The 15,482-nt window shown below is 38.3% G+C and overlaps 1 protein-coding gene and 1 long non-coding RNA gene across 5 annotated transcripts in view; both read right to left on the bottom strand.

The window, feature by feature from the left end:
- The window catches only part of LOC129944415 (voltage-dependent calcium channel subunit alpha-2/delta-3), a 42,783-nt gene extending 37,520 nt beyond the window's left edge, over positions 1–5,263 (bottom strand). For all 4 annotated transcript variants that reach the window (XM_056053826.1, XM_056053827.1, XM_056053828.1 and 1 more), the window contains exons 1-2: positions 4,904–5,263; positions 4,753–4,834 (exon numbers count right to left, since the gene is read on the bottom strand). In XM_056053826.1, the coding sequence (XP_055909801.1) occupies positions 4,753–4,834; positions 4,904–5,007 (186 nt within the window). In that variant the 5' untranslated portion in view covers positions 5,008–5,263. The remainder of the gene's footprint in view (positions 1–4,752; positions 4,835–4,903) is intronic.
- Positions 5,264–10,471: 5,208 nt separating this feature from the next.
- Positions 10,472–11,472, bottom strand: LOC129947999 (uncharacterized). Its single transcript, XR_008781814.1, has 2 exons — positions 11,006–11,472; positions 10,472–10,944 (listed from the first exon to the last, which is right to left on the bottom strand). It is a non-coding gene; the product is annotated as an uncharacterized LOC129947999 (long non-coding RNA).
- Between the last annotated feature and the right edge of the window lie 4,010 nt (positions 11,473–15,482).

The raw sequence follows: 15,482 nt of genomic DNA, 5'->3' as shown, positions 1-15,482 counted from the left end.
TTTATCCGTCCGAGGATTAAAGTTGCCATTAGCTTTGGGAAAACGGCCAAAACGGTACCACCACGCCAATTGTTGCAGTTCTTGAGATCACCTTTTTTTGGAACCTTAAGAATCACTCTATTCTTCCATTCCCTGGGATAGGTTTCGTTTTCCAAATAAGTTTGTATAAGCGGATGCAAGATACTAGCTGATGTGGCGGGATCAGCTTTCAGGAATTCCGCTGGTACTCCGTCAAGTCCGGCTGCTTTGTTGTTTTTGAATAGATTAATCGCTGTTTCAATTTCCGCTACTGAAGGGGGTTCGATGTCAATACCCCTGCAGGATCTGCGCATCTCGTTAAGTTGGGGCACTTCAGCACTCAGCCATTTTTTCCCATAACTCGTTCTAGACCGTAATTGTCTGCACCGACTTGAGCGTTCAGGTCTCCCATGACGATTATGATATCGGCTCTCGGAACACTGCTGTAAACCGAGTTAAGATGAGTGTAGAACGCGGTTTTGTCTTCTTCGGTCGCTTCATTTGTGGGGGCATAACACTGAACGATTGTGATGTTGCGAATTTTTGGGCGGAATCTTGCACCCAGGAAATAAGACTGCGCTTAGCTGCTTCGTTCAACATAATTCCAACACCATGCAGCCTTTGGCCACCCTCTCTTTTATCCTCTCCGGAATACAGCATTCTCGTCTGTCCAGTGTCAGATCTGTATTCTGCTCTTCCTCTCCACTTTGTTTCACTAATGCCCAGGATACTTATCTTAAGACGAAGCATTTCGCGCTCTAGTTGTTCGTATCTTCCTTCGCCATACAAGGATCGAACGTTCCAAGCTCCGATTTTTGTACGTATACCATAGCCAAAAGTATCCATTGCATTTCTTGAAAGACTTCTACTCATTGTAGACGATTTATTTATTATTTTGGCGTCTTGATTGACGCTGTTGCATGAAAGAAGCCGCACCCCCAAATCCGATGTGCGGTTTACTGCAGCCGAAGCTGTAGAAGGATTCTCCATAAAAAGGTTACCTCTTGGGGACTCGTTTCCAGTTGTTGTCATATTTCATTTAACAGCATATACCTTTCCACCATGGTGTTTTTCGAGATAAAATTAATAACATACATAAGCTCAATTTCGACAGTCACGTCCGCCCTTTGTATGGTCGAATACATAACCGATTGAGGCTGCCCACTCTGGGAAAACAGACGCTTTTTGTAGCCGCCCATTCTTTAATACAGACGCTACTTGCTGCTACCGTTAGCCTTCTTAAAAAGCTCATCCGCCACCAGACTTCCATGCCGTTGACCGCAAACTGCGGTTCCTCCGCCTTTAGGGAGATTTTCTTCAACCCAGGGACATGCCAGTGCCCTGTCCAGCAAAGCTGTGTTGGTTGCTTATTCCGGCAGTTGTTCGGTCCCCTTGTGCGTTAGCGTTACACGCTTTCTACTGCGAGGAAAGTGCAAATAGGGATTTGCCCTTCATTGAGCCTAGGGCAACCGAAGTACCGTTACCTAGAACTCTCCAGTACTTTATCAACTTAATGCCTGCGTTCAATCTTAGACAGATAGGGTATCCGGATACCTTTTTGTTAGTGTTTTACCTGTAAAATAACAGCTGAGATGCCAATAAAAGAATCCAAAGGTATCCAAAAATGTATGGAGTATGTACGTATCTGACTGAACATCTGATTCAACACATGGTTGAAACTTGAAAATTGATTTCAGCCTTTCGTATTTGTCTTCGAAGCTTAAGTGTTTCTCTGCTATTTGTGAACAGCTGAAAGTTACATTTATTTTTTGACAGCTATCTGAATACAGCTACCCAACTCGTTAAACAAATTATCTAAAAATGCACCTATCCAAGCTACGCTATCCAACACGAGATTGAACGCAGCCAATGGGTAGGTTCAGACATTCTTTCAGCGCACATTAAGGCAACCAGTTAGTTTTTCAAGTGTCATAAATTCCAAACTTGGAAATTTACCTCACATATCTCTTCCTTCAGTTCATCGTACAAAAACTATCAAAAACATTGTTGTCTACAAAACACTCCTCAGGCAAGCTACAAGTCCATCAGTATTTATAATTTGTATTGTAAATAAATATTACTTACATATTTCTTTTCTGATGGAAAATGGAAATGGAATTGTGCAGAAAATGAATAAATCTTAGAGTAATAAAGTTGAGCTCTCAGTTGAATGAAAAAACATGTTCAACTTTCATTTTGACATAAGTAGACTTGAATTATTAGTTAGGGAGATTTTTCTGGACTAACTTTCCAATACCGTTGAATTAATTCGAAGGCAAATTTTCGACACTTGCCTTACTTACAAGTCCCTTACATATGTCACCTGAACATGCCCAATGTAACATGTAAAAAGCCTTTTTATGATAACAAACTGTTCTCTTAACACAAGACACAGTTAGTGCCAACATTACTTGAGATATGGCCGAAGAGGAAAGAGGGTTTAAAAAGAGATGTCAATGCACATTGGTTTTGAATTCCTGAATATTGCAATGACTAGAAAAGACAGAGTGTGGTAAGGCATTCCACATTCGCGTAGTACGGCTAAGGAACGAATCCCTGTTTTTGACAGTACGGCCGAAGTGGGACTCGAGGGTATACTGATGAGCATTCCTAGAAGCGCGAGTATTACGGTTGAACTGTTTAAGGGGAGGAATGCAACTGGCTATTTCACTACAGCATAAACCGTTAAAATAACGGTAAAAGAGAGTGAGACAAGAAACCTTAGGACGATGTTCGAGCGACTTAAATAATCTTATGATGGCAATATCAACAATCAATCTAAATGCTCTACGTTAAGTACTGTCCAAGAAGCTTAAGTAAGTTGCAGGACCACAAGCTCAGATATGGGAGTTATACTCAAGCTTTGGACGTATAATCTTGTAGATAATAGCCAAATCAGAAACATTTTTGTATGGCCTAAGGAAACCCAAACACCTTTCGGCATTTTTGGCGACATAGCGTTTGTGATCGTTCCCAAGAGGTGGTTGGTGACACGCGTACCAATAATATCGAAATGTTCAGTCTCGTTAATGCAAGTGCCATTCATCGATAATGGCAAGGGGGGCGTATTTCGCTTTAACGATACAAGACAGCATTGTGTTTTCAAAGCATTAAATTCCACTCGGTTTTTTGGTCCCCATTGTGCAATGCTGTTTAAGTCGGAATTTAATGGGCTTACCATAATTTGTCGTTGCAGTTCCACATCCGAAGAAGAGGGATGTAATTCTGAAAACGAATATGAAAAGCTTAAGAGTACTATCGTCAGCGAAACAATGTATTGGAATTGAAGTTGCAGACAGAAGATAATTAATAAAAAATGAGAAAGAGTGTTGGAGATAAAACAGAGCCCTGGGGCACACCAGCATTTATTTTATAGACTTTAGACTTGAATCCGTCCAATACTACTTGTATCAAAAGGGATCCGTGAAAACCGAAAGCACGCATTTTCTATAAAAGAACCTGATCAAATGCTTTTGAAATATCAAATGTATTAATCTTACTTTCTTCAAAACGATACAGAGATTTGCTCCACTGTTCGGTAAGATGAACCATGAGATCACCAGTGATTCTATTGCTTTAAAAGCCGTACTGACGGTCATTAAGAAGCTTTCGATCTTCGAGATATTTCTTGAGCTGATAATCAATCAGCGTTTCCATGACCTTGGAAAGAAGGGGCGTAAGTGCAATCGGACGGTAATTAGAGTGTGGGGAAGATTCGCCTTTTTTGGTAATAGGCTGGACAAATGCGAGACCTGAGGAGTAAGACAGATGAAAAAGCTTAATTCAGAACAATAGCGGCGATACCATCCAGACCAGCTGATTTATGAGTGCTTACATCTCTAAGGACTCTTGCGACAGTACGAGTGCCAAAAAAAATTCTTCCCATAGAATCACTTACTCGCTCAAGTACAGGCGGAGTCGTAACGCTAACTGGCAGCGTAGAATTGGCGGTGAACTGCCTAGCAATTCCCGAAATGTGCGAAAAAAGGTTTACAAATTATTTATCTCAAAAGAATCACAACTTGTTAATCTCAACGAGGTGGCTATTTTAATCATATTGCCTTAAATGCAATATTTATAGCTAAGCATTCGAAGCCGTAAGATGAATAGCCCCATAAAAAGTTATGAAATTGAAGGGTTGAGCAAAATAAGAACCTTGTTTGAAAGTTTTTCATATTTGGGACATAACAAGGTTCTTGGTTTCGAGTTTCGAGAGTCTGTGAATTTCTATTTCTCCATCCCTTATAAAAAGTTAAGAAATAATGACAAATATCACACCATTTTGCCTATACTCATGTCTATGAACTAAATCAAAACTAATTTTCTTAAAACCATTAACATCCCACTAGCTTCCCATTTTATTAAAAAAAATTCAATCAAATTTCGAAACTTTTAAGTGCTCGCATGTTAATTTTTTAAAAGCACAAACAAACTTACCAAACAAGACAAGACACACACTCGCTGTCATAATGAGGACATCTGTCAGTTTTGAATTATTAAAAGCCATAACCGAAATAATGTAAGTGTAAGACAAGAAAACATGTAACAAAACAAAACTTCAACGACCTAATTTGCCGATAACCTACATATAGTCATTTTGTCGGTACAGTAGGTATGGGAGGCACATTTTATTTTTTTTGTTTAGGGAAAAATCAATAAAAATCTTACATGGTACATCGGGATTCCCTTAAAATCTTAAAGAAAATCCAATCTTCTGATGGAAGTTGTACTTACTTCTTGGACTTCCTTTCTCCTGGTTATAAAATCACCCAAATGGAAGAGTTCTACTCCAATTTTATCGGCCCATGAGTGCACTCTGGAAGAAGATATCAGTTAAAATTCCAGAAGAAAAAAGAAATCTCTGAAATCGTTCTTAGAAACTTACATGTTGTATCGGATATTTCCACCAGGTGAAAAATCAGCTCCACTCGGAAATAGACCCACAAAGGACAATAAAATTGCAAGGATATGGTTTTTCCATCGTTCCATTGTAGTTTAATTTATGATTTAATGAATATTTATGCACTAAAATTCTAATATTTTACGATGAAAAATGTGTGCATTGCGTTCTCACTGGAATGTAACTGATGATGTTTTTGAGCTATTCTAAGCACATTTTGAGTCGTATTGAGACTTCCAATGTGCTTTGCTATTTATTAAATACTATTGAAAAGTGTTAAAACTATTTTAAAAAACACTTTTTCCACAGATAAAAGCTATTAACAAAATTGTACGTCTGTACACTTTTCACAATATGGCGTATTTTGGAAAAGTCAAAATGAATTTTTTCACAAAAGTCCTTTAGGAGCGTTAGTTAGAGGGAGATATTGGGTGAGCTGTCAAGTTATATGGGGTCATCACTTTCAAGGATCAAACTGCGTGTGCTCGAAAAGTATTTTATGACATGCGCTTTAAAATTGTTTACAAATTTTCGAGCACGTGTAGAGGAAGTTGCAACACGTGATAAACCACGTGCTGATGGGGCTGCAGCCAACAGGTTTATAAGCAAATTCTTTGAGTTGCGCTGTTGGAATTGTTTATACTTTGTCATGTGTTATTATTATTTAGAACTTGTTGATTTTGGAATGTTTTTGGGTTGGTGGGTCGGGTTAAAGTAGTAGTTTATTTTGGGATGGCATCACAAGTGATATCTGCATATAAAGCGTGACAAAGAACAATGACGCTTGAGTCAAGTAAATATATTACATTAGGTCATTTGAAGTTAGTAGTATTTAAATTTTTTTAGTCAAAATTTTCAAGCTGTGTTTTCTTAAATTTTCCGATAGTCCTTGGACTTCGAAAAATTCTGGCAAAGCTAAATTTTGTTTAAACCTTTTAATACTTCGTAGATACAACCCTAATTTGGAAGTGGGTAAATTACGGATAAATTTCAAAGTATACGGTCGAACACTAGCAATTGAACTTTTGTCATTTACCACAATGGATCGCTTAGAAATCGAACAACGCATTCACATTACTCACCGGATATGCATAAGCAAACAAACAGAATTGTTGCATATGGGGCGATTACGGAGGTACTGACAGTAAAATTCCTCCGTCCTGAATATGTTTATTTTTTTTTTTTAAAAGATGGCGACATATTACTTCTAATCAAAATGGTGGTTGGATGATGTTAGACTTCTTGTTTTTGATACCTACAAAAGTGTTGATTTTGTGGCATAATACTTGAAGATTTCTCAGGTAACTTATTCTAATAACCCTTCATTTTAAGGAAAGGCTTCCAATAGCGACTCAAAGAATTAACACAAAGTCAAAAACAAGGTGTTTCTTTGAAAACCAAGTAAAAAAAAACTTAACAGGCTTGCGCTTTCTACCAAAACGTAGGGGGACTGCTGACATTTTTCTTAACTCCCAATCAGTTCCACACGACGGACGTATTCGTTATGACAGAACTTACTTACTTAAGGTGGCGCTACAGTCCGGGGCGGACCTGGGCCTCAACCAACATGCGTCTCCAGCCAGCTCTGTCCCTAGCTAGCTGTCTCCAGTTTCGCACGCCAAGTTGGTTGAGGTCTTCACCCTCCTGAGTGCGCCACCTGAGTAGCGGTTTTCCTCTACTGCGCCGTCCCTCGGGATTGGATTCTAAGACCTTCCGGGCTGGAGCGTTGATGTCCATCCGCTCTACATGACCTAGCCATCTAAGCCGTTGGACTTTAATTCTGCTAACTAGGTCAGTGTCGCTGTACAGCGTCGTTATATCTTCTCCTCCATTCTCCATCTATGCGTACGGGACCAAAAATCACCCGAAGACTTTTTCTCTCGAAGCATCCTAGGACACTCTCATCTTTTTTTGACAGGGTCCAGGCCTCAGCGCCATAAATCAGAACCGGGATGATGAGTGTCTTATAGAGGGTGATTTTAGATGCTCGAGAGAGGACTTTACTTCTCCATTGCCTTCTAAGTCCAAAGAAGCAGCGATTTGCAAGAGTTATTCTTCCTTTGATTTCAGCGCTTGTGTAGTTGTCCGTGGTAATAGCGGTGCCTAGATAGACAAAGTCCTTAACTACCTCAAGGTTATAGCTGTCAATGGTGACGTTTTGTCCAAGGCGTCGTTGTTCAATGTCCTTTTTTTGATGGCAGCATATACTTGGTCTTACCCTCATTGACCACTAAACCCATCTTCTTCGCTTCCGCCGCAATGCTCAAAAACGCTCCACTGACATCACGCGCTTTGATCTTCCTATTATGTCAATATCATCTGCGTATCCGAGTAGTTGGATGGACCTTTCGAAGATTGTAGCTCTAGTCTTAACGGTTGAGTTTTGCACAATTCTTTCCAGAACGATGTTGAATAAGTCGCATGACAGTGCATCGCCTTGTCTAAAACCTTCTTTGACATCAAATGCATCGGTGAGATCTTTTCCGACCTTGATAGAGCAGCGTGCATTCTGCACAAATGGATAAGTTTCACAGTCAGGCCCAAAACTAGACATTGCTATGTAGAGCTCTCTTCCCAATGGATGCTGTCGTACACGGTCTTAAAATCGATAAAGAGATGGTGGGTATCGATTTGAAGCTCCTGGGTTTTTTCCAAGATCTACCGTAGATTAAATATTGGGTTGATAGTGGACTTTGCTGGTGTGAAGCCATACTGATAAGAACCTATCAGGTTGTTGACGAACAGTTCAGACGTTCACGCCTAGGTTGAGTGGTTGTGTCTCCCTTACAGTCGAATTCGGTTCGTCATCGTCGTTATATAATTTGGAGAAATGGTCTTTCCATATTTTCAACATAGACTGCGGTTCCACTACGAAGTTTCCCTGATCGTCTTTACAGGCTTCGGTTCGTGACTTGTACCTTTGAACATTAATGAACCTCATTCCTGTTGTGACATACCTCTATCTCCTGGATTGCGCGCTTCTCATGCTCTCTTTTTTCCATCTAAGAAGCCGGTATTCCTCTCTCCTCTTCTGCTCGTAGAGCTCGCGAGCAGCTCTAGTTCTTTTGTGCAGCGCCGTTTTGTATGCCTCTTGTTTCACTGCGTGCGCTTGCCGGCATTCGTCGTCAAACCAAGGGTTTCGCTGTGGTGGCCGTGTGAAACCTAGCACTTCAGAGGCGGCATCTCTAATGGCTGCAAGGCAATGTTGCCACTGGTTTTCTATACTTAATGCAGGGAGGATAGGGCTTCCTAAGAGGTTATTAGAGATTCGATCGGAAAAGGACATGGCAGTCTCTTGCGATTGTAGCCGTCTAACGTAGAATCTTCCGTACCTTGGCTACAACTAGGTAGTGGTCCGAGTCAATATTGGCCACTCGGAATGTTCGGATATCCTATATACTGGAGAAGTGTCGTGCGTCGATCGCAATGTGGTCAATCTGGTTGACAGTGGATTGATCAGGAGATTCCCATGTCCCCTTGTGGATATTGAGATGTGTGAACTGCGCACTAGCTACCAGAACGTCTCGCCCCGCAGCGAAATCAATCAGACTGAATCCGTTGTCGGAGGTGGTGTCGTGCAGGCTGTATCTCACGATTACGCCACCAAAGATGTCTTCTCTTCCTAGCTTGGCATTAAAATCTCCTAAAACAGTTTTAATGTCATTACCAAGGCACTGCTCAAATGTCTTGTCCAAGAGCTCGAAGAATATGTCTTTGGTGTCTTCATATTTCTCCTCTGTTGGGGCATGTGCGCATATTAGGGTTATGTTGGCGAATTTAGCCTTGATGCGGATTGTCGTCATGCGCTCGCTCATACTTTTGAAACTCAAGACTTTTTGCCTGAGTCTAGTTCCAACAACAAATCCACACCCAAAGACGCTGTCTTTGCTGTCGGTAGCAGTCGCCGTAGTATATATCGCAGTCTTTTAGTTTGCGTTTGCCCGTTCCATCCCATCGCACTTCTTGGATGGCGGTTATATCTGCCTTGCAGCAGTTTAGGGCTTCCGCTAATTGTTTGGCTAAACGTAGTCTATTAAGTGACCTGACCTTCCAAGTACAGAACCGAGGTTCGTTGTCCTTAATTCGTTTGCTGGGGTTGTCAACAGTAAATCCGTCAGTATCCGAGGCTTGTTGGTGCTTCGCAACTAATGTATTTTTTACGTGGCCAGGAAGTCACCCCGACGGCACAACCCCAATCTGCAGGGCCAGATCCTTAGTGTAAGTCCAAGTTCAGAGAGCCGCATAAACCGCTCCTTATAGGACTGGGCTCCGAATATGTCGAAGAATCCCTATAAGGTGTTCACAAAGCAGTTCAACCTTACTGGAACTGTAGACGTCCCCGTTGATTCCATCTCGAGAATTCATCCGCTGTCGACTGGATAATACTCTCTCGTTTGTTTTGACAGAAACTTTGGTTAATTCAAGCTATTCCGACACAGAACTTTTCAGTCGAGAGTTCGAAGTTTACAGAAACCAACGTCATGTTGGTAATGCAAAGGATTTAGGTAGAGGTGTTCGGTTTCTCTTTTTCTGCATCTTTTCCATTTGAATTATCAATTGAACTGGTACGTGTAAAGATAATTGTGCAGACTAAGAATATATTTTAATTTCAAACGTCTATATTCCTCCAAAAAGTTTAGAATCATCTTAAATCATATAAATTTGCCAGCTCTGACACCAATATTTTACTTCTAGGTGATTTTAATTTACCACACACTGACCATCCACGATTGGAACTATCTCCTCTAGATAAAGTCCTTCCTACTGCAAACAAGCTGTATTAAAAACTCAAAAAATCGAATTCTCGATTTAGTCTTTTCCTCTGACGCTATTAGCACTCTTGTTCTAGAATCAAGATCAGGAATTACTAATATTGGGCAACGGCCTAGTCACTGATAAAGCTTCGGTTCCCATCGATCACCGAAATCAAGCATCAGTGAGCGTGGTTAGTAGAAAGATGGGGGACCGTCTCGAAACCTACCGCGTGCTGTTGTCATGTGTTCTTTCTTTCTGTTGTTCTTTCTCTTCTGTCCTTCTGTCTTGTATTAATGTCTTGTGTTGTTATCACCTTACATAGCCTTAGTTGCTCAAGGTGCTGTGTTCTCTACCCTGCACATTTATGTGCAGTGTAGTGTGAAATGTAATGTAATGTAATGTTACTAATATTGATAAATATCATCCCCCCTTGGATATTTTTCTTGACTTAAGTAATCACCTTACTGAACACAGTAATTCCTTTGATTGCTTATATAATTTTGACTTCAGAAGAGCTAATTTCCAGTTGGTGTCTGAAGATGTAACCATTTCTGGAATTGCTGATACTTTAGCATTTTCTAATGTTGGCGAAGCAGTTTCATATTTTTATAAGATCCTTAATAATTGTTTAGAAAAAAATGTACCTTTAAAGAAATCAAAAAATACAAACTTTAGCCACCCTTGGTACACGAAAGAATTGCGTTTACTGCGTACTTCAATCAACTTCTCTTTTTATGATGAACTTCTTAACCAATTTAAGTCTCTTTCTAATTTTTGTGTAGTTTTGTAAAATTATAGTTACATTTTAAATTTTATTTATTGAACTAAAAAACTGAACTCCAACCAAATCAATCCTTTAACACAATTAGAAATATGTCAATATTTTTGACAAGCTGTTAAAAATTTGATTTGGTTAAAATCAAGTTGTGATTCACATACATACATACATACATAAATATTTTACAAAATCAATTTACTATCTTAAATTTACATGTCTTCATTGCTTGAGAATACAATGCTTTATATATGGCTTGAAAATTCTTAACATTGCAAGTTTTCCAAACCATTTACAAAGATTGTTTTCTAGTCTAAGCACATAAACGAATAATTTCGGAAGTTTATCAGGAATTACACATGCATGTTTTTAAAACTTGAGTTTCTTCTTTTTCAATTGGTAAATAGTCAGGTGAAATATTACATATACTCAAAATTGTAAAAAATATCGTTTTTTCAGAGCTATGCAATACAAATCCAACCCAATTTACGGCCATCTTAAATTAATTTGAAAAGAAAAAAATAACGACATTCAATTTTATGACTTTCTGTACTTACTCTGAGCATATAAAGGGATAAAAAGAATATTTTTGCCGTACATGCGATAACTGCTGATAGTCCTAATAAGATTCCAAGAATTGAAATAAGCGTAAGCACTTCAACCAAATGAACTGCTACTGCCATAGTTTAAAAAAAATTCTTCTTTAAAAAAATTCGAGCTTTAATTTTGAAAACAAAAATTTATAACAACACACAAAATGACAAAATAGTTTTTTTTATAAATAGTTTTAGTTGAATACTTCAATATTTTGTTATATTGTTTTGCCTATAGCAGGTTTTTTTTCTAGCTTGAAATTTTGAAATTGAGAACACATTTTCAAAACTCGCTTGTTGCTGCATGCCAACCTAATGACATCATCTAGGTTGAAGTCCGTAAGCTTGTTTCGGTTGTTAATATTTTTTGCATATTTAATTCTGGAAAACGAAGATTCGCAAGCAAATGTAGATCCAAATAATGTCAGCAGAATCTGTGAACTTCTTTTGACGATTAAATATTTTTCGGGGTTTTGCTCCAAAATTCTAAGTATTCCCCTTTTTCCGATAGCTTTTTGATAGCTCAAGAAGCAGAAGAGATATCGACTTCAAATGCATTTTGTTATACAGATAATAAGGCAGAATATCGAAACGGCGCACTAATTGGATCTCAGGCTAGGTTGCCTTGAGATCGCTGCCACTTCTAATAAGGCAGAAAGATGCAGAAAGGGCTCTCAAGAAAATTGCGTGGGTGGTTTTTTTACCATAGCAGTTTAAAAAAAAGGTGAACATTTTGGTTAACCCTAAATATCTTACGAACCAATGACGCTAGAGACTTGAATTAAATTTTATATAATATATTGTAACGTGATATCAAAGAAGTATATTGTTTGAAAAAAATCCATTTAATTGTTTTTTTATAAATCAAAAAAACTGACAAAAAAAATTTGTCACCTCCAAATTTTTACGACTAAAATATGATTTCATCTCCAAAACAATTTTGTGCAATGAAGAATAATGTTTTTGAAATCTGATAAAATTTTGAGAAAAATCGAATTGACAGTTTTTTTTATAAAAAATAAAAATCTAAAAAAAAAACTTTACTCAAAATTGAATATCGAATCAAATATATTTTCAAAACCTTGAAATTTAGGTTTCAAACTTATTTTGTCTTATAAGAAATATTGTTTTCAACATTCTCAAAAATATTTAAAAACATGGAATTGACAGTTTTTTTACAAAAAATAAAAACCTAAAAAAAAATTAATAAAAGTTGGTAAAAATTGATTCTCGACTCAAATATCTTTTCAAAACTTTGAGATATGGTCTTTAATTTGATTTTATCTTTCAAAAAACATTGTTGTCAACATTCATTAAAATTTTGAAAAAAATCGAATTGATAGTTTTTTTTACAAAAAATTAAAAACCGAAAAAAAAATTTAACAAAAGTTAGTAAAAATTGATTTTCGACTCAAACATCTTTTCAAAAATTTAAAATATTGGCTTCAAACTAGTTTTATCCTATAAGAAATATTGTTTTCAACATTCGATAAAATTTTGAAAAAAATCGAATAGACATTTTTTTTACAAAAAAATAAAACTCAAAAAAAAAAAACAATTCTTAAAGTTGGCAAAAATTTACTTTCGACTCAAATAGCTTTTCAAAAATTAAAAATATTGGCTTCAAACTTATTTTATTTCACAAAAAATATTGTTTTCGATATTCAGTAATTTTTATATAAAAATCCAATAGTCCGTTTTTTCATAAAAAGTGTTTTAAGCAAGACAAATCCACAGACGGGATGGGAAGTTATCAGTGTGGGTCGCATCCCAGCCTCTTTATTTTTATAATTAGCAAACACTAAAAGGGTTATTTATACCTTTAATATGCCAAAGACACAGTGTGAGCATTAGGAAAATAGGGAAGGGTTGGATAGGAGGTGTCATTGGTTTTAAATTTCTGAACATTGCAATGACAGGAAAGCCGTACTCCGCGAATTTAAAGCAAGGCGTTCCACATTCGCGCAGTACGGCTAAAAAAAGAATCTCTGTACTTAATAGTACGGCCGAAGTTGGGCTCAAGGGAAAACTGATGGGCATTCATAGAAGCGCGGGTATTACGGTTAAATTGTTTAAGGGGAGGAAAGCAACTGGCTATTTTACTAGAGCTTAGTCCGTTAAAATAACGCTAAAAAAGGGTGAGGCAAGAAACCTTGCGTCGATGTTCGAGTGATGTAAACGAGTTGATAATGTTAATGTCACCAATCATTTTAAAAGATCTTTTTTGAATTCTGTCCAAGAGGCTTAAATAAGTTATAAGTTTCGGATGTATATAGGTTTTGTAAATTGTAGCCAGATCAGACGGAGAGACAAATTTCTTGCAACGTCTCAAAAAACTTAGACATCTTGCGGCATTTTTGGCAACATCGCGTATGTGATCGCTCCATAAAAGGAAGTTGCTGATGCACATTCCGAGGATGTCAAGATTTTCCGTTTCTTTGATGCAAGTGCCACATAGATAGTGGCAAAGACGGTTTATCTCGCTTTAAAGATGCAAGACAGCATTGCGTTTTCAAAGCATTAAATTCCACACGATTTTTTATTCCCCATTGTACGTTGCTGTGTAGGTCGGACTTTAATTTTGCCGTTGCAGTTCCACATCCAAAGGGGAGGGTTGTGAGTCTGGAAACGAATATGAAAAGCTAAGAGTGCTATCGTCAGCGAAACAATGTATTGGATAAGAAGTTGCAGACATGAGATCGTTAATAAAAACGAAAAAGAGTGTTAGAGACAAAACGGAGCCCTGGGGCACACCAGCGTTTATTTTATGAGTTTCAGACTTGAATCCGTCCAAAACAACCTGTATTGAACGGTTCGAAAGAAAATTTCTAATCCAACGGAGAAGAGATTCGTCGATACCGAAAGCACGCATTTTCGATAAGAGAGCACGATGCCTTTGAAATATCAAGTGCAATAATGTTACTTTCTCCAAAACGATGTAAAGATCTGTTCCACTGTTCGGTGAGATGAACCATGAGATCACCAGTGGACCTATTGCTACGAAAGCAGTATTGCCGGTCATTTAGAAGCTTCCGTTCCTGAAGATATTCCTTAAGCTGATAATTAATCAGCGTTTCCATGACCTTAGAAAGAAGGGACGTTGGTGCTATCGGTCCGTAATTTGTGGGAGAAGAAGGTTCGCCTTTTTTTGGGATTGACTGAACAAATGCAGTTTTCCAACTACTCGGAACGAGCACAAAAGAATAAGATGAAAAAGCTTACGCAGTGGTTTTGCTAGCGTGGAAGAACACCTCTTCAGAATAATAGCGGGGATACCATCTGGGCCAGCGGATTTATGAATGTTGAGATCTTTAAGAACTCTCGCCACAGTTCGAGTACGAAAAAAGATTGGTCCCATAAAATCATTTACGAGTTCAAGAACTGGGGGAGTCATGACACTATCTGGTAAGGTGAAATTTTCGTCGAACTGCCATGCAAATAAGTTGGCTTTATCAATAGAGCTAACAACAAGCGAAGGAACCGAGGAAGGGGAAGAATTCCTCATGTCTTTTACAAATGACCAAAAATTCTTACTGCCTTTGGGAAATTGCAGTATTTTTCGATGTCATGTAAAAATTTGGTCCTTCGAATATAGGCGTTGCAGGCCTTCCTGGTTTACTTAAACTTTTTCCGGTTTTCCTCAGTTGGGTTGGCCTTAAAACACCGGTAGCTCACCTCTTTCTCCTTGATAACCTCTTTGCAGCTCGAATCGAACCATGATTTAACCTTCTGTTTAATACTTTTAACCCTATTCGGGATAAACGTTTCCATTCCCAGATGAATGATACTAGAAATCATATCTGCACTGGAGCCTACGTCGCTACCGAGGAAGCATAGCGACCAGTTGAAGATCCTGAAGAAATTATTGAGACCGTCCCAGTTGGAGCTCTTTCTTTAACTGGATTTGTTTGACACGAGAAATTAGCAGATATGACACTGTGGTCCGATGTGCCTAGAGGCGTCAATACACTGATTGTGTTGTGTACTAATCAGGATCAGAAGTGAGAAACAAATCAAGTGTATTTTCTGCTCGGCCGTTAACGTCTGATATACGTGTAGGCTCATTGACAAGCTGAGTAAGATGGTTAAACTCAGCAAAAATCTCAGTATACATTCCTTCGGGCGTTGTCTGGCCCGAATGGCGAAGCCACGAAGAATTGTAAACATTGAAATCGCCCGTAATTACGATTTCAGTGTGAGGATACAGGGAGACAATTCTTTGTATGGAGTCTGACAGAGCATCAAATTCCTGAGAAGTAGAAACTCGGTCCAGGTTTGGGCTCCGATAAAGAAAACAATAGTGAATGATGTGCTAATTCAAAGAAAGTTTTAACCACATGAAATTAAAAAGGGAGTTGGTACAATGACCGTATTGTGGTAAAAGTTGATATGCAACATCATTCCTAATATATATGGCGAGACCATGGTGTGAGAAGAATAA

This window comes from Eupeodes corollae, chromosome 2 (genome assembly GCF_945859685.1).
Source record: "Eupeodes corollae chromosome 2, idEupCoro1.1, whole genome shotgun sequence".
Classification (NCBI taxonomy): domain Eukaryota; kingdom Metazoa; phylum Arthropoda; class Insecta; order Diptera; family Syrphidae; genus Eupeodes; species Eupeodes corollae.
This window is presented reverse-complemented; position numbering and strand designations above follow the sequence as displayed.